This window comes from Plectropomus leopardus, chromosome 20, assembly GCF_008729295.1.
Source record: "Plectropomus leopardus isolate mb chromosome 20, YSFRI_Pleo_2.0, whole genome shotgun sequence".
Classification (NCBI taxonomy): Eukaryota; Metazoa; Chordata; class Actinopteri; order Perciformes; family Serranidae; genus Plectropomus; species Plectropomus leopardus.
Window position 1 is genome coordinate 697,884 of NC_056482.1, and position 23,187 is coordinate 721,070.

The 23,187-nt window shown below is 37.9% G+C and overlaps 2 protein-coding genes across 3 annotated transcripts in view; one reads left to right on the top strand and one right to left on the bottom strand.

The window, feature by feature from the left end:
* The window catches only part of pam (peptidylglycine alpha-amidating monooxygenase), a 50,896-nt gene extending 35,286 nt beyond the window's left edge, over positions 1 to 15,610 (bottom strand). For both annotated transcript variants that reach the window (XM_042509937.1, XM_042509936.1), the window contains exons 1-12: positions 15,543 to 15,610; positions 13,170 to 13,307; positions 12,977 to 13,080; positions 11,560 to 11,680; positions 10,348 to 10,405; positions 8,390 to 8,477; positions 6,916 to 7,007; positions 4,963 to 5,046; positions 3,400 to 3,448; positions 3,109 to 3,176; positions 1,936 to 2,016; positions 1,778 to 1,854 (exon numbers count right to left, since the gene is read on the bottom strand). In XM_042509937.1, the coding sequence (XP_042365871.1) occupies positions 1,778 to 1,854; positions 1,936 to 2,016; positions 3,109 to 3,176; positions 3,400 to 3,448; positions 4,963 to 5,046; positions 6,916 to 7,007; positions 8,390 to 8,477; positions 10,348 to 10,405; positions 11,560 to 11,680; positions 12,977 to 13,071 (813 nt within the window). In that variant the 5' untranslated portion in view covers positions 13,072 to 13,080; positions 13,170 to 13,307; positions 15,543 to 15,610. The remainder of the gene's footprint in view (positions 1 to 1,777; positions 1,855 to 1,935; positions 2,017 to 3,108; positions 3,177 to 3,399; positions 3,449 to 4,962; positions 5,047 to 6,915; positions 7,008 to 8,389; positions 8,478 to 10,347; positions 10,406 to 11,559; positions 11,681 to 12,976; positions 13,081 to 13,169; positions 13,308 to 15,542) is intronic.
* Positions 15,611 to 17,037: 1,427 nt separating this feature from the next.
* On the top strand, positions 17,038 to 21,626 carry pomk (protein O-mannose kinase). Its single transcript, XM_042509622.1, has 3 exons — positions 17,038 to 17,144; positions 18,479 to 18,761; positions 20,744 to 21,626. Exons 2-3 carry the CDS (start codon positions 18,492 to 18,494, stop codon positions 21,512 to 21,514), a joined length of 1,041 nt encoding a protein of 346 aa, XP_042365556.1. The 5' UTR covers positions 17,038 to 17,144; positions 18,479 to 18,491; the 3' UTR covers positions 21,515 to 21,626.
* The last annotated feature ends 1,561 nt before the right edge of the window (positions 21,627 to 23,187 follow it).

Genomic DNA, 23,187 nt, shown 5'->3' on the forward strand with positions numbered 1-23,187 from the left:
ACTCCTGTCATTCATAGACAAATCTTAAAGGATGCGTATAAATAATATTATTCCAAATATCTTTACATCTAGGGCTGGGGCGACGAGTCGACTTAATCGATTATGTTTCAGACAGCGTGCGTAATGAGAGCATGTTTTTTGTTTTGGTCATGTTATCAAGAGCGTGCACACTGCTCACCCGTGCAGTGCTTGTCAGGCATGTCTGAGCTGCATGTCAGCTGCAACAAATCTACTGCGGTTTTTTTTTTTTACACGTGACGCTCGCGTTTGTTGACTCTATACCACTTTATACTGCAGTTTAAAGTCTCTCTCTGTCACAGAGAGGAGGAGATACAAAGATGTTTGTTTTACCTCAACCTACTTGCTTCCCTTTCAAAACAAAAGCCCTCTGACTGTGTCTCTGTGGACAGAATGCCATCAGTTGCTGATACAATGCACTTTATTTTTAAACATTTACAGGATGTGGTTGTCAGCTGTGCGGGAGCTTGTATAACTTCATAAATGAGAGAAATAAGTGCTTATAAATATGAAAATACAGTACTCATATCAGCAGGCAGTTGTACTAGTTATAATTATTTATGTTAGAAAAAAGTTATAGTGTTATTCAAATTGCACTAATTTTACTGTAAAAACTGATGTTTTGTTGAACTGCTACATTTGAGGTTTGTTACTGTAACAAAGAGTAACTGTTTTGTTAAGTTACTTGAATTTTACAATGTTTTTTTTAATTTTACTGTTAGATTGCTAAATGTAGATTGCACTACATTCCTTTTACTTGAGTGGAACAAGCTCTTGCATTCATTTTATTTTGGAGACTTTATATCAGACTGTAAAACACAGATTACCAATGAAGACTGGGCTATTTTTTGTCTGGGAATAATGCCCTGCAGTGTATGACAAGTTTTAAAATGTTATTTTCAGTAAATTTGTTGTTATATTTATTGAGTAATAAAAAAAAATAGTTATATCAATTAAAAAATAATCAATAGATTAATCGATAAAAAAAATAATCGTTAGGTGCAGCCCTATTTACATCACAACTCATTGAATTCAAGAGTGAATGGGAGAAAAATTTTTGAAGTATTTATTATTGGTAGTTATTGAAGTATTTGATCCTCTTTGGACAAAGGTGCTTCATATATTCAGGAGACAGTTGGTGATTACAATGAACAGGAACATACTACAATGAGATAAACTATTGCATAATGAGTTAAACTGTTTTAGAGTTGTTAGATACATCTGCATGTTTGTTTTGTCCCATCAACAGTCCAAAACTGAAACAGATTCAAACCATAATGATGTAACACTAGAAAATCCTCAGATTGCAAAAGCTGGGACCAGACTGAATTTGGCATTTGACTGAAATGGTTGATGAATAACAGGAATTATTTTTTGAAGCAATAGCTCAACATTGTGGGAAATGTGCTCATTTACTTTCTAGCCAAGTTAGATGAGAAGATCGATCACATTCTCATATCTGTTTAGTAAATATGAAGCTGAGGCGAGCAGCCATTTAGCTTAGCTTAGCATACAGAGTGGAAACACGTGGTAACAACTAGCCTAGCTCTGTCCAAAGGAAACACACTGCGGACAAAGGACACTCTGGTTTTCATTTGGATTAAACAAATATGACATATGGTTGTATTCATTGAGCTTTAGAGGTGTTTTGGTTGTTTCCAGTCATTATGCTAACTATTATGCTAACTCTTGAACCATTTCGCTACAGGAAAACCCAAAGCATGTCAGTTAGTGATTGCCATCTGGTGTGATTATGTACCTGTGGTAGCTGAGGGGACTGTCTCCCAATCAGGCTCCACTTCCCATCTCGGATCCTGTAGCCACTGACCACTTTACCTGTGACAGAGACACTTATCCATGTTAAAACTGCTGACAGTTGGTCTGAGACAGACTGCTGAATTCTCTGATATGACTCACCAAGGTGGTGTGTGTGAGTCCTGAAGGCAAACGGGTAGATAGGATATGACGTGTAATCACAGGCGATGTCTGCGTTTGTCACTGACAAAGAAAAGAGAAAGGATGTCAGGGAAAGCCACATCTGTGATCACTGTCCAGCAACATTTCTGCCCTCCTGTCACTGTATGCACCCCAACAATAACATTTCACTGTGGAGCATGTGGCCATCTTGGTCAACGAAACATCTATCACTGACTGAAAAGGAAATGTTATATATGGATAACACGAAAGTATTGATCCTGCCTTTTTTTTTTATTTCATTTTGTTTTATTACTTTACTATGCTTTTTTTAATCAATTAATTAATTAATTAATTTAATTACTTTAATTATTATTTATCTAATTACTTATTTAAGTATTTCCGTTGATTTCTAATCTGTTATCATTATTATTATATCATTATTATTATTATTATTATTATAATTATCATTGTTATTATTGCTGAAGCCAATCTCAGCTGTCATCGGGTGGAAGGCGGGGTACACCCTGGACAAGTCGCCAGACTATCGCAGGGCGACACATACAGACAGACAACCTTACACACTCACAGTCACACCTAATAGCAATTTAGAGTCACCAATCAACCTGAGCTGCATGTCTTTGGACATGGGAGGAAGCCAGAGACCCCGGAGAGAATCCACGCAGACGCGGGGAGAACATGCAAACTCCGCACAGAAGGACCCCCGCCCACAGACCGAACCCTGTTTCAACTGGGTTTCTAACCAGGGACCCTCTTGCTGTGAGGCAACAGTGCTAATCACGACGCCACCATGCCACCCCAATAAAAATATTGTTTTAAAAAAAAAGGAAAACCATACCATCTTATACACTACACCCCGGTGAAATGTCAGTAGGTTATGAAGGTATGAAAAAATATATACAGGCCAAGACAATCATCAGCTTAATTTTAATGCAAATTAACTGAGGGATATGCATGATTGAAATCAGAAATTGCACAGCAGCTCTCAAACAAGCGTTTGTTAACAGTTTTTTTTTGCCAGCCTCACTGTAGAAAAGACACAATTCAGGCAGAAATAATGGCTTAAACATGTCTTTCAGACAAGCCTATGGGAATGTTAAATATCTTTGAGCTTGGCGATTATTTTACTTCTAGGAAAAAATATACCAAACATACCTCTTTTTCCTGGAAGGATCACTGTGTCCACAGACATGAGCAGGTATATGCCAGCAATGAATGGCTGCCTTTGAGGACACAGAGAGACATAGTTAGACGGTAGGAGGCTGTGGAGTTTTTTTGTAAAGTGTACATCTTCCTGGTGCTCCAAAAGGAAACTACAGATACAGTAGTCTCAGGCAGTACAAGCCATTATGCTCTTTGTTCATGCAGACACTTTATTTTCCAGCTCCTCCTTAATCTTCTATCAGCATTCAACAAAAAAGTAAATGCTTTTAATTGAATACTTACGGTTTGGTTGTCAATGTTAAGGTAAGTCCTGAGCAGTCTCTATGATGGTCTGTAGGACAAAAAATAAATCAAATCAAATTCTTTTCACCGTTAACAATGTCAATAAAAATTCACACTGCTATTTTTGATTGAGCTCCATCATCAGCACAGTTGATATAGTGCTGCTTAGTTTAGAGTGCTTACATTGTTCATTAGTTCTGAAGGACAGCTCAGACTGAAAGTCATAGCTTTGCATGGATTTGGTCATTAAAAAATGAAAAAACAGAAAATGTGAACTGATGGTGGCTTGGGATGAAAAGTCAGAGGATCACAAAAGTTAATACAATTCCTCCTGAGCAGGGCCTGTAGGTGAGTGCAAAATTTCCAGACAATCCATCAAGTATTTGTTGAAACACATATCACACAAACCCAAAAACATGGACCCTTATTTCCTGATGTTCACATTTCTCGCTATGTTTGTGATGATATCACATTTTAAATGTGGTCAGGATTGTAATCTGATCCCACTGTAGAAAGCTTTCCTATGAATATATATTCAGCTTTAAGTATGAGAAATGCACTGTTCCCAAAAACACAACATTTCAGAAACTCTCGTTGACTGTTGTTTTGTCTAAGATTTTCTTTGAAGAAGTTAATCATTGATCAATCATTCATAATTTTGCTATGAAAATTTAACCCTTTGTAACCTGAGCAAATTGGCTTTATTTCTTTCAAAAACATGGCAAAACGTTATGAGGAAATTTACTTGTAATTTAACAGAAAACGAAAGATGCAAAAACAAAAAAAGGGAAATAAATAAATGGTTAATAATAATTATAAATATTGGATATTTTTCCCTTTTTTTAACTATTATCTTAATTTTTTTTTCATTCTCTCTTTCTCCCTTTTTGTAACTACTTTTCAGGTCTGTTTCTTTTCCCATTTTCTTGCAATTTGTGGAATATCTCCATCCAAGCTGCTTAGGACCTTTTTGGCCATTTTTTCAAAAGAAAACTAAAGGTTTATATGCATGTGAAAGGCGTCTCAATGCAGCACAAGAAAACAACAGGTGCAATGTTGATGTGAGGTCAGCGTGAACACTAAATTAGATCTCACAGTGTTTCCCTAAAGATCTGAAGAGATTTTAAGGATGTGTATTCCACAGTTAGAGATCCATCACAGCACCTCAGTTCTTAGAGGATGTTAAACTACAGAGCGCTCTGAGGATTAAGCTGGACAGTGGTACAGAATATTTAACCGATAAATGTGTGTGATAGTATATTTCTGGTCATGTTCCTCTTTCCTTTCTTTTCCTCCTTCAGCATTGCTGTTATCTAAATATATAAGAATATTAAGAATAAAACATTCTTGCCACAGTTAAGAGGAAAATAATTAAAACAACATCTCAACATTCTGTTTCTGCTCACTGACTTAATGTTTACTGAGCAGTGACACCTCCTGTAGCTGTATTTGGAAGTATTTTTACACCCTTAAATCTCCAGACCCTTATTGAAGTAGAAGTAAATGATTGCAGAATAATCTCTTTGCAACAATGTCAGTGCTTAAACTTTCATTAGCACTCACCTCTGAAAGCACTAACATCTCCATAATGGATCTGCAGTACAAAGTGGGTCATTCTTGACTTTCTTCCAACTTTAAATCCAACATCTGAGGAGACAACAGAGAGAATAACAGATTAGAAGCAGACACAAGGCCACATGGAGACATAAACAACTGAGGGACACAAGACAGAAGCATGTATAAGCCCCCACCCCCACCCCCATTAAACTGTGTTTTGGGTAAACCATTGCTATCAGATAGTGTTTGAATGACCACATAAAAGTACAGCTGTAAAGGCACACAAAACACATCGAGGACAGACTGTGACCTAACCGGCCGAATACCTACAGAGGTAGTGAGAGACACACTGTGACCACATTGAACACAAAGTATAAATGCAATTGCAAGCTAAGCTATCAGCTTATAAACAGCTGCAAGAAATCTTACGGATATTTAAGACACTTGTGGATAGAGTCAAAACGAGACCAACAGCTTTCAGTTTGGTCTAAGGAAAGTAAACACGTGCAACTTCATTCTTATCAGAACCAAGCCATTTATGAAGCAATGGCAAATGGTGGAGAATAGCTATAATTGTTTGGTTGTTTGAGCTGCAAAGAGTGTTCAGATCTCAATAGGCGGGTTTCCATTATAGATTTGCACAAAACGTAAGCGATATTTTAGAAATGTGGCTAAAATACAATTGTGAGATGACTGTGTTTCCACTGAGTGATGATCTGTGACTTCACCTCCGGTGATAACATTCCAAGAAGCATGGTGATGGATGTTCAAAACATTAGCAGCTTTATCTATCTAGCCGTCATTTTTTCCAATCCAAGGCCACATAGGCGTGTTATGGAGCCATAATGGAAAGACAAGTCCCTTATACATGGGAGCAGCCACATGTGAGGGATTTCTGGGAGGTGATAGTCCACGATTTCACAGTGAAATTGTGGATACACAACTTCCAGATGATCCACTCAACTTTTGAAGAGTTAGGTGATGCTATAACACCTCTTGTAGCTGCTGCATCATGAGGGAGTCAGTTCCTACTGACTAGTACATAGCCATAGCATCATGTGACCTAGAAAAGCCAAAAAAGTGTTGCCAATTGCAGTTTTGCAAAATATGGCTTTTTCAAATCACCTGAAATACCACCTCATGTGAGCATAAAAACGTCTTTGTGATAAATGGGAGTTGTTTTGAAATTGACATGTTTCTAGTAGGTGTATTTTATATTCACAATTGCAATTTGTGCAATTTGAGGGTTAATGGATACCTGCCTAATGAGGACACTTGAGACATATTAAAACACGGTATAAATTTAATCAAGTTAAATCACATCAAGACACAACCTGGATTCAAGATTGAATCTAACTATACATAAAACCCAAACTTGATCACTTAGGTTCTGTCTTTACCTCGTATGTTTTCAGTGGAACCACTTTCTACTTGAATTGAATTAAAGAAATAGTCCTTATGAACTGTAAGCTGTGAGGTCTGTGGATTGTAAGGACTAGAGGACACTGTTCATAGAAAGGCATGCTGCTTTTCAATAACATGAAAACCAACATATAACTTTAACTTATCTACATTGCATTGAGGAGGAAGTAAAAATCTCAGTGACAGATAAAAAAAAAAAACTAGAGCTAGACTGACAAATGAGCAGATATCAGCTTTCTTCAGATATTTCACTGTCTTTGGTATGATCAGCTGAGAAGTAACTAGAAATGTAAGCACAAATATGCCAACCTGGGTGAGTGAGTTCATTTAGAAACAGTGTCAATTTTTGTTGTTATCACACTGTTTGTCCATTACAGATGTTTATTTTTAAATTGTTAAATGTCTTCTCAGTTATTATCTTCTTCCATCTGACTATTTCAGACAAATGGCAGCGATGAGATATGTCTAGATACAACTTAAAGTCAGTGATTAAATCTGACATTTATTAATTGTGAACCAGCCTGCTGAGAGACATACCTTTGGGTAATTTAGTAGGAGGTGCATTTCGAGCCCAGGCGTACATGATGGAGGCTTCATCCTCACAAGTGCCTTGTACACTGCCACAGTCCCTGGAGAAAGAAAGAACACAATCAATACCACTTTCAATGAGCAGATGTAAAACAGAGGAAGCCACAGAGCAACAACACCTGCAGACACTTCCATCACAAAGCGCTGCCACACAGACATGCTGTAGACTTGCTGTAGATCAATGTTACTGCATTAAATGGCTGAAAGATGGAAACATAGCAAAAAACAGAGGAGTATGATACAATAGATGTTATTATACTGATACTCCTTTTCACAGAGTTGTCACAGTTTTGGTTTAAAGAGACATTACGCCTTATGCATGAAACTATGTACAAATACATGTCCCTTTTTTGCTCTATCCAGAATTTGTACTTACTGTACTTACCAATTGATTGATTTCTGGTAACTAAGTACATTTACTCAGGTACTGTACTTCTGATTAGCTTTTACAGTATTTCAATCTCATGGCACTTTCCACTTCTACTCCACTACACTTCAGGGAGAAATATTGTCTTTTGTCTTTTTACACCACTATTATTAGATAACTACTTTATAAAATAAAGATTTTTGTGCACAAACCACATAAAAGTATAAAAGTGCAACTGAAACAATTAGATTAATGAGAAATTTAATTGGAAACTACTTTTATAATTGTGTGAGTCATTTTTCATGCAAAAACATTTCATGGTTGCAACTTAACAGTCATTTTTCATGCAAAAACATTTCATGGTTGCAACTTAACATATATACTGTAGCCCATGTATGAGGACATGCTGCTTTTCCTTTTAGTTATTGACTATCATTGATTTTTTAAAAATTTATTTCTACTTTTTGTATGCATACTTTTACTTCTAATGTTTCAATACACGTCACCGAAATCACATTTACTTAGTTTACATTTATTTAACAGTCGGCCTACGTCAATTTCACTGCCTGAAATTCTTCTTCCTCTACAGAGTCTTTGCACACAGCACAAAATCTGGCTTTAAATGATGTTTAGGGGGCGTTACCTGTGCTAACAGGTGACTAATGATCAAGTGGGATTCAGCATTAAGCACACCTTAATAAGAGCTAATTTGGATGATTCTGAACATTTGGTGCATCTGGAGTTAAGAGAAAATATAAGAGAAATTTAAGAAAGGGTTGCTGCATGAGGCCCAGTGACAAAGCAGTACATTGATTCTGTTAACCCTAAAGACTTTTGACTTACACTCAACTAACAAAGCTCATAAACAAAACATGACACACTAGAAGTTATTAACTAGCTTTGAAATTTGTCTTAATACCTAGTGCTGTGAGGTCTGAACCCTGCTGAACAACCCTGCTGGTAGCTGCAACAGGATGTACTAGAGATAGTGCTACTGATTATTAATGATGACAGAGGAGTGTGTATAAGTGGCCCTGAGCTGAATTTGGACATTACCAGTAGCTGCTGGTGGACACGGGAGTGTGGCAGCCGAACAGAAGCATGTGATGAACTGTGTCCATACTGGCGTGAGGTATGAAGTCCACTGAGGAAGAAAAGCATTGTGGTTAAAATACTGAATATTTAATGTAATGTTGGAGTTATTCAACACGGTATTGGTATTGGTATAAAGACTCTCTGACCATCTCTGTCTCAACTCGATTTGCTGTCTGAGCTGATTTTCACACACACTTTTTCATGTGCTCCTCGGATCAAGGCCAGCAGAGTTAATGGGGGACTAAACACATTTTGCAGGCCGTCAAACAGGCTGATGTTTAACCCTTTAAAACCTTATGTGACATCACTTTTCTTGTGCTGCTTTCAGATGCTTTTTACAAGTATTTAGACCTTTATTTAGCACAATTGCTGTGAAACAACATGGGAAAAAGGCATTAAGCAACTTCCACGAATTGCATTAGGTAGATTTTTATTAGTAGATTAGGAGATTTACATATTTATGTCACAGATTTGTAAGAATTTTTAAGCACTTTTTCTGGATCACTTTTCTTTCTTTTTTAAGTAATTTTATTGTAGTTTTTACCACGTTCTGGTTAATTTTGGGGTCATTTCTTCTCTTGTTGCTCATTGCACCATTCCCATGTTTTTGGAAGTAATCCAGCCAATTTGCCCAGGTTTCAAAGGGTTAAACACCACAGTGTCATCGAAAGAGTCCGACAGGAAATGCGGGAAAAGAAAATCACCTCTATCTCTTAAATAAGCTTAATAAATGGCAAATAAATTCCATAATGAATGTACATCACACTAATTTTAAATGTGTGTCCTGCTCAAACTTCTCAATGAGTCTGAACATATCTGATTAAAAAAAATTGTATACAACAGAGGAAGCATTAAGTCATATATAAAGTGAAACAAGTTGTTTCTATAACAACAGCTGCTATGGCTGCTACAACTGCCACTACTCTGCTTCGACCACCTTTACAATTTCTGCTATAACCAACTCAATCACCAAAATGAATGTTGACATTGTACATTTCTGTAAACCACAGATCTGCTCAATTGTACGTTACTTGGTCGATACATAAAAACTTTATGTTTCAACAACACTGTTTCAACAACAATGTGGTTACGTTTACGCACCAAAACACTTGCTAATAGTTCGGAAGAGATCCTGTTTTTAATACCTGCTTTTGGTGCCAAATTCCCGCCGGAGACGCAGCACTGTCTCCATAAGTGACACAATCCCTGCTGGGAAAAAAACCCAAATGGCTCGCCAAAAGAAACCCACATTTGGGGGCTGAAAAGTCTTTAGAAAAACAAAACCATCTTGCTAAAAAACATTTTGTGCAGTGGTCTTGAACAGCAGTCTCAATATTCTGCAGCTTGGCTAGTATCTCACCTGGGAATCACACCACCCACCATCCCCTCCATGTCCTGATGACAAAATCAGCTCGTATACTGCGTCACTGTAGAAACGCTGATGTGATATGAAACGCGCAAATGTAACACATGGTTTGCAGAAACATACAATGCCAACATTTGTACTAAACTTCTGCTTCTGTTTTGGCATCTTATACAGCAACGTCCAGCTGACCCACATTATCTCCCAAGAAACCATCTAATCTGTGTAGTTAGCAGGGATTTTTGCTTTAAGACTTGGGCTACATGAATTGGTTATGTACTTAAGATGCATAAGTCAAGACTGATTACCTTTATTTTTCTTTCTTCCTTTTCATTTGTGTTGCTTTGTTTCTTTTTCTTTTTTTTTCTTGTATGGGTTTTTTTGTGTAAACCAGGATGGGTAGGTGTGGGTGGGTGTTTGCGCAAATGACAAACAAGTATGTACATGTATTCACATGCTGAATGATTATATTTTGAAAATATAAAGGGCTAAGGCTACATACTTTATGTTGTCTGTCAAATGATAAATATTTTTTTTAAGAAAAAGCTATACTCACCGATATATGCATCTCGACTAGTTGGCACAGGAAACGATGTGCACAGGTAACTGTCCGACTGAAACAATGAGAACACAACGATGATACTCATTATTAAAGAGTGAACAGGCATCAACTGCTGAATGTTAAGCGGCATAACTTTATGATGCCTTCATTTCAGACTGATGATTAAAGTAAAAAGGTATTAGTTAGATTTCTGTCTATGGTTTATGCATGTCATGATGACTGGTGCATGACATTCAGAACAGCAAACCCTGCTGTCACAGATCTTGAGCGATCAGTATAATATCCCACAACAGGAACTTATTTCAGTCTACAGCTGTTCCTGTTTTCATTTGGTCGACATGTAGCTAAGGTTACTGACTTCATGAAAAGTTCCTGCAGTCTCTCAGCTAAGCTTACGAGAATCCACTGGATGAGTTTGGTCTTATTCTGGTAATGAATGTAAAACTCTTTTACCCCCTTTTCATCAGGTTCCCAATCATATAGGTGTCAGCAACTTTGCATCGATCAGGTCAGTAAAAACTTTTTCTACGTCACTAGTAACCCAGACCTCAAACTGTGAGAAACGCAAAGGTACACAAACATACAATGACATTTGATGGTTCAGATGAGTCTTTGATGCGCAAAATTATAGGAGGACAACCAAGTGTGCCAAAAAAAATAAAAATAAAAAGGGGTACTGGTCCTGTAATTGCTATTTCTCTAAGTGAAATAGCAATTTTGAAGTCATTCAACTCCCCTGGTGAAATAAATACCATCCTGCTTCCACAGAGAAAATTATGAGTACATAAGACTGCCAATTAAAAAATCATATCTAATTCAATTTATCAATATTAGTAATAGGGATGATAACAATTAATAGAGGATTGATTAATCGGACATAAAGAATTTAATCAAACGTGTGAAAGTTAATCAGTGAATAAACAGGCTATCAAAGGCTATGTGAAAGTTTATGAAATATGTTGCCTTGAGCTTTGACTGCAGAAAACGCATTTAGTGTTCTTTGGAAAAAGCAAAATAAGAATACGTTTATGTTTTTTTCAAATAACAATTCATTGATGAAACGATTGTTAAAGTACCAATTTACCAATTTACAGAATTTACCAATATCAATGTAATTGATTAGTTCATTGATAAATAGTTTCAGCTCTAAAGATGAGGTCTTGAAGTCAAAGGACTCAGTGGTAAATTTCAGAGGAACAGACTCACCCCAGCTGGGACGACAGCAGGCATGCGGATGTCCACAGAGAAGTTGGGAGAGTTTGTTAAGAGCGGCTGTCTGGTCCTGGACACACACTCACTGTGATCTGACAAGACATTTTCCTGAGACCTAGGGTGTGGTCGAGAGTGAGAGAGAGAGAGAGAGAGTGGATGCAATCAGAGCACACAGCTGTTGGTGATCCAGACAAGAAGTTAACAGTAAAAATTGAAATTGTCAAACATTTCAAGACAACTGTAATAAATCTGATAAACTCGTACAGAGAACTTGGAGAGAGACAGAAATGTAGAACCATTTTCTGTTTAAATTCAAAGTAATCTTCTGTTCAATGAATAATGAATAAGCTTGCTTAACTAATTTCAGTGGAAATGTGTGGCAGTTCAAATACAATTCAGTATGATTCCGTTTTATTGCCTGTGACTGAGAAGCTTAATTGTTTGATCAGGTGACTGAATGGGACCATATGCTCACTAGCTGCAGCTACTGGTGAGGCAGTCTAGCAGTGTTGGACTGCGGTTCAATTCCAGTTTTGAACACATTATCGCCACTTTTCAACTATGCTGGTTTCACAGTTTGAAAGTCTTCCCATTCTTTTCAATATTTTTTTAGTTTAATCCTTTGAAACCTTAATCTACATCACTTTTTCTTGTGCATTCAGATGTTATGTAAAAATGGTAGAGGGCAAAAAAAAAAAGAGAGAAAATTAGAATATCAGAAAATTACCAAAAAGAGGGTAAAATGCCTAGAAACAATAATTAGGATTATTAGAATTATATATTAAAATATGCTTCAGAATATAAATTGTTTTTATTTTTTATATTTTTTATCAGGTTATTTCCTTGTTTTATTTTATTTTTTACTTTCCTTTAGTTACTCAATTCCTTCCCCCCATGTTTTTGGAAGAAATCAAGCTGATTTGCTCAGGTTTCAAAGAGTTGTAGAATCCTTTTGTCAGTTTTTAACCCTTCTTATTTTTAGCAATAAATAATTCAAAATTTCAATAAGTTTGAAATGCATCTTCAAACCATTACAGTTAATCAATAAAGGCATCACCATATTGGTATGCCGTGACACAAAATATTCCAAAAATCTGCCCAGTAAATGTTTATATGAGAGAGGATATGCCTTCAACATGTTGATTTGACTTTTTGGATAGAAACTGATCACTTTGGTCAGAAACACTGCATGTAAACATAACTGGGTGACTTCAGAATATCTCCACTTGGCACCTCTGAGCCAGTCAGTAAAATGCTGTCTTAGAGAAATGAGTAACATGCAAAATTACAGAAAACCTGCATTTTTTGGCAGAATAACAATAAAATAATAAAAATACATTAAGTAATACAGTAAAACATAAAATTACATTTATATCTCTAATAAATTATATCCAAAAGCTTTTCTTCTTACCTTTTGAACCTGTACAGAGGGTTTTGTATTTCCTGGCTGTGGCTGTGACAGATGATTGCTGACACCAGCGCACAGAGCACAGCAACTCCCATCATGCCTTTGGGCTGCAAATGTGAAACAGAGGCTGTCAGTGCTATCCTGTGGGAAAAGACTGGTTGCATCACTGAAGTGTATAAGAGAGTGTCAGTCACACCTGTTGTCCTTGCCAAGCTTGGTTGAGGAGTGGGAGTATGAGGGGAGGTGAAGGTAGCGTCCCTGCTGGATCTCACTCCTTTAACATGACAGATTGCAATTTATACTCAATTTCTCCCTGGAGATAAGGTCCCTCAGTCTGTATAGAACAATAAGCATGTGTGTTAATTGATTGCCAAGCTGATGTGACAAACCCAGCACTGAAATGGAACCCAGTGATGCATTTTGTTTATTCCCATGTTCAGGTTGGTTCATTTAACAGTACACACCAAGACATTAATAGTTTGTCTGGAATTTTTGATACTACTTTTATTGAGGTAATTTTTCTAACCAAAATTAGTCCTAATCATAAAACTCAAATATTCATTAATCAAGAATTTAAACGCTTTAAATGGCAGGTTTTTGCCATAATGCTACTATGTTTTTGGATTTAAAAAAAAAAAAAAATATATTCTCCAGGGAGAAATTTATACTCAATTTCTCCCTGGAATATATATATACATACACATATATATATATATAGATATCAATATACTATATGTAAAGTACTTTTTTGTTTTTTTGATGATGATCACAGCCTGGGATATGTCAATGATTTGCAGCAACACTGATTGTGACAGTGCACGTAGTGGAAATAGCATATATTTTCTCCATATGCCAAATATGGTTAACAAAACTAAACAAAAAAGATGTCTTCAGGTGGAAAATAGTAAAAATGACAAATTCCAAGGCAAAAGTTCAAAATGACACACAAAAATAATACAATACATTTTTTATGCGTTGATGGCTGTGGGATCAAAAAATAGAGAGAGTTTCAATGGCGCACTTTTTGCACTTTACAATATAAAAGTAACAATATAGTTTCGACAATGTATTTTAGAGTTATTGTAGGAGCTGAGTTGGAAATTCCGAGATTAAACAAAAATATACAATCTTGTCAAAATGTATGCCACATGCATCAACATAGCCAAAGTAATAAAAATCCCAAACAAAGCGAGTAAAATGTGCCACAGAGTCCCTAAGGGTTCATTAAAAACACGCACCTATGTGTGTGAGCATCATAGACCATATACATTAAAGTGCACATGCGTGTAGGTCCTGTGCACTTAACAGTCTGAATGTAACAATTTAGTTTCCACATTGTATTTTACACTTATTGTAGAAGCTGTGCTGGAAATTTCAAGCTTAAACAAAAATGCAATATCTTGACAAAATGTATGCCATAAGCATGAACACAGCCAAAATTAATAAAAAATGAAGAATGAAAAACATTTAAATGCACCAAACAGTCCCTAAGGGTTTGTAGAGGCATATGAATGCACAAAAAAAAAATCTCATAAGTTAGTCATGTTAATTGATTTGAAAACCATTTTTAGTATTGTTTATTACACCCAAAGATAGCAATCACGCAATAATTGTTGACAGATCCATATCCTCTCATGGTATTTATGATTTCTCCCTATCCTTCTGCTAACTAAGAAGCTCTAGCCTGGCTCCTGTCACTGTGTCGCACTTGAGGATGCCTCTAAACAGCAAAGGAAAAATCCCTGAAACGTTGAGCTCGCTCGGTGACTCATCGCTGTTAACAGAGTAAGGTGGGAATAACAGACAGAGGAGGGGTGTGAAGGGGCAGAGCGGTGCTGACATCACAGCCCGCTGAGCTGATAGAGGAAACTATGGAAACAGGGCTCATCCCACTCATGGAACACAGCACGTACTGCACCACAATACGCACACTCAATACTGGCGTTTAAGTACATCTACAGTCATCCAAACCCTCATTTATAACCATCTTATCAGCATCCAGCATTATGGTACACGGCTGATGGTTTCATGTTTGAACTAACAGCTGGCCAATGTCTCGCATATATGTGGTTAATACTAAGGTAAATTAAAAATGTAATATGTGCACACGCTAGGGTGGAGATAAAAGTTGATCTAACGATAACATGTATTTCAATGTATCAATTTCAGTGTATGCTAATTTTTTTGTTTTTCATCACACAGAGTCCCCATTGCGAACAGACAGATACACACGCCTCAACTAAACAGGAAGCGTCAAAAGAAAATAGCCATTTTAACTCGCATTGAGTTATAACGGGTATAATATACCAGACAGCTTTGTCAAAGCTAGGCAACTGAACAGATAAAAAAAGCTAGTGTTCTGCTGTAACTTAGTTAGCTCCATCAGTAGCTGTTACACGAGCTAACGTTAGCTAATGTTATCGAATGCGTTAGTGTTTGTTTTGACAAGGTAAACAGTAAAAATGAGCTATGAGCCGTCTAATTAAATATGTCTGAAGTGTACCGTCAGCTTGCGATTTAGCTCGACGAGATACTTGAAAGAGATATGCTCTGTAGATAAAAATCTTACCTGTTCGCTGCCGCTCGGAGCCTTTCTGTCCTCCGAGTTTGGGAGATAACCTGAGCCTCGTTAGTGACAATCCCTAACAAACACACTTCCACCTTTTCAGAATAAAAGCTTTATTTCTGCGAACGGAACGTACACATGAACTACACGCACGCGCACTTTAATGTATATGGTCTATGATGCTCACACACGGGTGCGTGTTTTTAATGAACACTTAGGGACTGTGTGGTGCATATTACGCGCTTTTCGTTTTGTTTGGGGTTTTTATTATTTTGGCTATGTTGATGCATGTGACATACATTTTGGCAAGATTGTATATTTTTGTTTAAGCTTGGAATTTCCAACTCTGCTCCCACAATAACTCTAAAATACACTGTGGAAACTATATTGTTATTTCTATATTGTAAAGTGCAAAAAGTGCGCAACTGAAACCCATTCAAACTACATTTTTTAATCCAATAGCCAGTGTCGTTGTTTCTTAAGTAGCAATGATGTGTAGTTGATGAAGGAACCTGACACCGACTTGGTTGCATAAGAATTAATTTATTACAACAAAGTTCAGCATCCACCAGGCACCATGGTCTGCCTGGGAGAAGATTCGAGACCAATGTGAATCTCTCCCTTACAACTCATGCATGTCTCTTATATAGGTACAAGCATCTACACATTCATCAGTGAACATTCCTCACCTATTGTATTTTAATCACAAAAATAACCCCCAAGGGCCACAGTCCATGTCATGTAAGCCTAGTATCAATATTCTACTCATCTGACTCCGAGACGTAATCATCCCTAGACCTCTGACCTCAAGATAAGACCCATACAAACAGAGCATAATACACCTCACCAGCAAAGCATAAAAACATGCATTGTATTATTTTTGGATGGCATTCTGGACTTTTGCCTTGGAATTTGTAATTTTTACTATTTTACACCTGATGACATTTAAAAAATATTTGGCATATGGAGAAAAAACATGCTTTTTCCACTGGGTGCATTGTCAAAATCAATGCTGCAAAATCAAAAACCTGGCATTTAAAGGGTTAGAATTTTGAAAATTAATTAAAATTGCGATTTATGATTAGGGCTGATGTTGGTTTTAAAAAAATAACTCACTGAAAGTAGAAAATCATGTGAATGTATAATATATTTTATAGCTAGATTTGAAATGATATTTTGTGCGCAGAGCGGTATGACACAAAATAATACTAATGTTTAAACATCAACGTTGCTGCTAATTATTGAGATTTAAAACGGATGGATTTAAAATAAAACATAATCTACTTTGCATGTTGAAAGTAAATTATTTTTCTTTTTTTTTTTCTAAAACCATAGTGGCATGACAAAAACTTAATTTTGAAAAGCGCATTTTGTGCGCAGAGAGATAGAGTATGAGTAATATTAAGGTGTGATCTTCGGGTCTGAGGGACTCACTTCCTTAAATGTGAAGCTTTTATTGTGCAAATCTGACAGGAAGTTGTTTCTCAAATCCGGCTACTGGTTGTTGGTGGAAGTTAAGCTAAAATGTGGCATTTGTACTAGCAATGGACTGGTTGTTATTGTAGCTGCTGTATCATAACATTATGTGAAGCCATATTGTGACAGGTACGTTAGTAAATGACACTTAATAATGTTGAACAGCTGAAGTTGTCGTATCTTTGTGTTGTTTTACACGGTGTAAAGGTAAGTTTGCTGTGCTTGTCTATAGCCTGACCTGCCTGTCTTTAACATAACTACCGTTGTGGTTTCTGGTTACTGGTCGTTAAACGCATGTTATCCACAACAGTCCCTCCGTTATACCATTAGCATGCATTCTCTTCTCCTTCCAGTCAACTGTAGCAACTCTTAGATACAGGCTAATATTGTGCTCCTGTACAGCATGGCAGGTCTTGAGCTCGTCGTGTTTTGTGCTTCCCACTGATGTTTTCCTCCTGTTAAAATGGCGTTTCTCATAGCAACCCCCACCCCCCACAGTTACACTACTGAACTTGCTTTGCTCAGGAGGCACTGTCACAAAATGACAGGAAACCAGAAGCCAGACACAGCAGCCCCTGCGTAGGTCAGGTGTACGCAGACGCGTTTCTAGGAGTTTAGGATATCTGGGGCTTTGACCGGACCAGTGGCATAAGGTAGTTGGGAAGGGCCCCAGGGCACGATATTATGATGGGCCCCACTGATAGATTTTGTACCCAAACTAGCTACAGTTAATCATATCGTCACCTGATCTAATGAAGACCTGACATTTGACAACATTATCACACATAGCCTACTACCCAACAAACATTACCGCATATCTATACATGACAGGAATACTAAAGAAAACAAGAAATAATTTGATATTTTATGTAGAGTAAGCATATAATTTTGTTATCAACTGCTAAACTGCTGACAAAAACAAAAAATAAAACCATCCCGCAGGTGAGGTTTGTCTTTTTGAGAACGTAAATGGCAACTTTTTTAATTAAACATAAGTTCTTTTTTGAACACAGGTGAATTTTTGAGGAGGCAATCTGAATCATTCACCAGTATCCCCATGCCATGCAGCTGCACTGTCTTTATTTACACCCTTGGACTTGACATCTGTTGGGGGTCAAAGGGATACTTTCATGCAACTTTTTTGATTATTTTGATGCTGTTTTGAGGCATTCTGGTGTCATATTTATTTTAAAAGTACAAAATAAAATTCACAATGTTGATTAATACATTTCCACCATGTACTAGAAAATAGATGGGGTGCCACCCTGTACACTATCAGGGTCCAGATTTGGCCTGCAGGCCATATGTTGAGTACCACTGGAAAAGCAGCTTGGTTACTACGTACCAGTAAGAATTCGTTTGACATTAAGTTTGCTTCACCTGGAAAGTAGAAGAGATCGGCAGGGGGTGGCAGAAGCTAGTATACGTCTCTTATCCTTTCCTACCTTTGTCATCTGTTTCAGATGCAGTGCAGCAATGAGGCGGAGCAGCAGCACTTCCATCTCCCATGGTGGGCCAGTGGTGGCGGTGTGCCTTGCTGCTTTGCTCCTCAGCAACGCCCTGATCTACCTGTACCTGGACTCTCTGTATCACACTGATGAGCAGCTGGTGTCCTCACATGCAGGCTGTGAACCTCGACACTTTAAAATGGTGACCATGAAAAACTGCACCCCCTGGCTGCAGTGTTCACAGATAAACGCTGAAGTACGCAAGCTGAAGCTGATTGGCCAGGGAGCTGTTAAGAACGTAGGTATTCCACTCCTGCACCCGGACAGAATACAACACACAGGCACAAGTTATACTGCAGTTCATCTTCAAAGAATGCGAATGTCTAGGTTAAAAGGGATAGTTCACCCATAAATGAAAGTTATATATTGACCCTGATGCTGATGAAAAGTCGGGCAAAGTTGCTGCTGAAGGTTCACGGGGAAAAAGCATTGCACTCATCTCCCACATAATTGAAGCAAATGGTGACCAGGATTCAAGGTTAAAAAAACCATAACAAAACCACAAAATGTCTCCATACTGCTCGTCTGTAGTAATCCAAGTGTCTTGAAAACCCTGATTTGCCATATTGTTTTGAAAAACATCCCTGACGCCACATTTTTAGCCTTGTTGTAGAATGTAGCTCCTAGTGTGGGAGCCATGTTCACGTATGTGTGCTTGCATGAGACCAACAAGAGCTCCACGGACAGTAGTTTTAAATCCAACAAAAGGACTTGTTGCTTGCTGCTAACTCCGCAAATCTCTCTCTCTGTGTGCAAAAGGCTTCTTGGTAGCATGAAAAAACTGGCGTGCAGATACTGCTGGCTCTCGTAGGTCTTGCGTGAGCAGACCAGTATGGAGACATTTTGTGGTTTTATTATGTATTTTTTTTAACTTAATGAATTCAGCAACACAGAAATTAAATATTTTGTTAAAACTTACTATGCCATCACCCAGAGAGTAGGCAGCATAATCCAGCACTAGTAAACAAGCCAATCAACCAACACACACAACTCTTGATAAAAGAGCCTTGGTTATTATGTACCAGTAATACCACACCCTGGTCTGGTGAATAAAATATCTCTGTCCACAATCAGTTCATTTCAAAAGCCCTGCTCCCGCACGGAGTTGTGCATGCTTGACACACATTTTCCTAAACAGACCAGTCCTTGGGCCTAATGCAAGAACCACTGGTACAAATAGATTTTAAGTGCTATGCACCATTGATTTTAGAGAACTTGTCACATTTACCAGTTTATTTTTAAATATCTTTTAGACAAGACCAGTTTATTTACATAGCACATTTTGACAACAAGGCAAAGTGCTTTGTATAAATTAACAAAAGCACAAAAGAAACTAATGGTAGAATGACATTTACCAGCCATTAACCCTTCCGTGAACTGTCCATGGTGCTGAACAGGTAGGTTACTGAAGCACACATGAACCTGCTGCAGAGATATACTCATTACAAGAGACGATTTGCTTATGCAAAAAAAAATCTATTTAAACAAGACGTTTATGTACCTTGGAACAACTCTGTGAACTGACAAGGAATGAAAAATCTGTGTGCATGTTTGAGAGAGCATTGCTTTGACACACTCTGCACAAACCTGTGATATTTTCTAATGAGCTGACTCAAACCCATTGGCAGATATCAAAGTAAATAAACGACAACGACCACAAGTATCATAAATTATTTTTATAATACATTTGTGGAAAGTGGGAGTGCAAATTGTAATCACTTTCCTTAAACAATTAATGAATGATTAACAATCAGTTAATCATTACTTGGGGAAAAAAACATTAAAACTTTGCTTATTTTAAACAATATTAAATGCGTTTTGTCCTTAGTCAAAGCTCACAGCAACATATTGAATATATTTTGACAGCATTTCATAGCCTATTGATTACTCTAAAGTTCACATATTTGATTAAATTCTGAACGATCAATTAATATATCATTGATTAATTATCAGCCCCAGTGGAAAGTTATAACAATTTTGAAAGCTGAAGATTTTCACCTTTCCACAAATGTTAGATTTGCAGGAAATTACGTATTACATTTGTAGTAGGCAACTGCTATTACGTTTGTGGGATTATTACATTAAAGGTGCAGATTTGTATTATGTTTGTTGGTAGTTATTTTGTCGGCGGGTGTTACGGACCCTGTGTCATTGTAGCGGTCAGTACTGGCTATGTGTAGCTTTGCCTACTGATCTCAGCATCCACTCATCTTTCCCCAGGTGTATCTGGCAGAGTGGAGGGGTCTGAAGGTGGCTCTGTCCAAACTGTCCTCTCTGGATTACCTGGACGATTTCCTCCATGGGTTGTCCATGTTACAGGCCTTGCAGGGCCCTCAGGTGGTGCAGTTGGTGGGGTTTTGCCTTGAGGACCACACCCTGGTCACTGAGCACCACCCACTTGGCCCACTGCTGAACTTGGATAGTGTTCTTGCACATGAGCAGCACCAGCAGCACAACACATGGCAGATCCGTCTGAGGCTGGCGACAGATTATGTGTCTGTCCTCCATTATCTCCACAGTAGCCCAGCCGGGCGGAGAGTCATGTGTGATTCAAACAGCCTGGAGAAAACTCTGTCCCAGTTCCTGCTCACCAATGACTTTCACCTGGTAGTGAACGATCTCGACGCACTGCCTGAGGTGGACTCATCTAGAGGCGTGTTGGTGAAATGTGGTCACCGAGAGCTCACCGGGGACTTTGTTGCCCCAGAGCAGCTGTGGCCGTACAGAGACCAAGGAAAGCCATTTTCAGATGAACTCATGCCTGGGTATGACGAGAGGACAGACATCTGGAAGATCCCTGATGTGACATGGTTCCTGATGGACCGGGTTCCTGGAGGGGATGTAGTCCACTTCCATCTTTTTCAGATCCACGAGGAGTGTAAGAAGGAGGACCCCAAGCTCCGTCCCTCAGCTCTGGAGGTTTTGAAGGTGTACAAATCAGTCTACAGCAGCATGGTGCGAGACAATGCTGGCCTTAGAGACATGCTGTAGAGTCCATGTCTTCATGTCTGACTCAAAAAGACCCATGAATGTAAATCAAAAATTCAAGCTACAATTTTATAATGTTGTGTGGTACAATAAATGCTACTGGGTTTGGAACCAACTGTAGAGTCAGGCCTTTTCTTTTTTACACTGTTACTTGTACTTATTTCTTGTCCAACCCTTCTTTAAAAAAAAAAGAATATATATAAAGTGAGATAGACAGGATTAATGCTCTGCTGGTGTCTGGCTAATTCAGACCAACTCACACAGTGCGTTTGCATGATGTTAGAGAAAGTTGATTATTGGGTTCTTATGAGTAAAACTGGACTTTGAAATACATGTAAACATGATAGTCTTCGAAGGAAGTCTCTCAAAGCCAGACTAACACACCTAGATAATGCGTTTGGGAGTCGATTTACTCTTTCATGTACACACCTAACTGGACCTGAACTGGCCTAGGCGCTCTGCACGTGCTCCATAGTCCCTGTGCCAGGCTTTGACCCGGAAGTTGAACAGTATAAGAAGTAGGAGGCTTGGAAAAACAAAAGAAGAAGGAAAACAACAAAATAAGATGAAGGTATCAACATGTAGATTAAAGGGTAGAGTATGTGCAAAATGTACAGCTCCGAAAAGTTATCCATGTTTTTACCATTAGACATGCAACCTGTTTGCTTGCTAACTTGTTTGGTATGTGACAAAACCAGTCAATCAGAAAAAGGTCCAATAGCTACTAGCTGGAAGAAGACATATCTCCACATGCTGTGGAGGAATGAGACATACTTCCATCAATAAATGTATTCTCCCCCAGTGTTTATATAGTGGGACAAGGACAACTCAATGACCTAATCGAGCTAAACCGTAGCTCCACTTAACTGTGCACTGAAACATACTGAGTGACTAGCATTCATCTGACAGGCACCTTTCTCTGTCTCGGGAATATCTCTGTGCACTCAAAATTCAAAAATAAATTATATGTTTGGGACTTTAGGGACTCCCTGACAATTGTCAGTACATAGCCAGTTCCCCAAACTGTTCAATGTGAAGCATCAAGGACTTTTTGACTGACTGAAAGATGGCACCAGACGGGGCTAACAGGCAACTATGGAAGAGTCTAACCATGCACGGTGTGAAAAGAAGGTGAAATCCACTGAGTTGGTATTAGTCATAGGAAAGTGACAATGTAGTCTATCATTTGCAAAGAAAACCAGCAATTGTAGTATATATATATGTAGACTGCGAGGAAATGCCAAATCTTGTAATCCATTCTACCCAATCAAATCATAACATCCAGCATTTTGTTGTACCTGGACAGTTTCAGGGAAAAAAAGAGTCTAGTAGACCTTCACCACCTCCAATACCAATAATTACACAGAGAAATTTAAAATATTACCCCAATCACTTAGTAAAATAATTGGGCCTGTTTCCACATAACTAATTTGTCAGCCGGTGCATAAACATGAATAACCAGTTTATAATCGTGTTTTTGGAGTATCCAGTTTATGTGTTCGAGCATTTAAACACTTTAATCTTTTTATGAAAAACCAAATATTCTAGTTGGAGTACTCTGAAAGAAACTAGGACTTATACAGGGAGTATGAATGACCCAATTTCTCTGTGTTCACGTAAACAGCATATCCTGAATATAATCATAACTGGGATATGCCTCATAAACAGAGTGTTTA

Coding starts and splice junctions, on each gene's coding strand:
- pomk (XM_042509622.1), top strand. CDS start 18,492: ATGAGGCGGAGCAGCAGCACTTCCATCTCCCATGGTGGGCCAGTGGTG. Junction 18,762..20,743: donor GCCAGGGAGCTGTTAAGAAC/GTAGGTATTCCA, acceptor ATCTTTCCCCAG/GTGTATCTGGCAGAGTGGAG.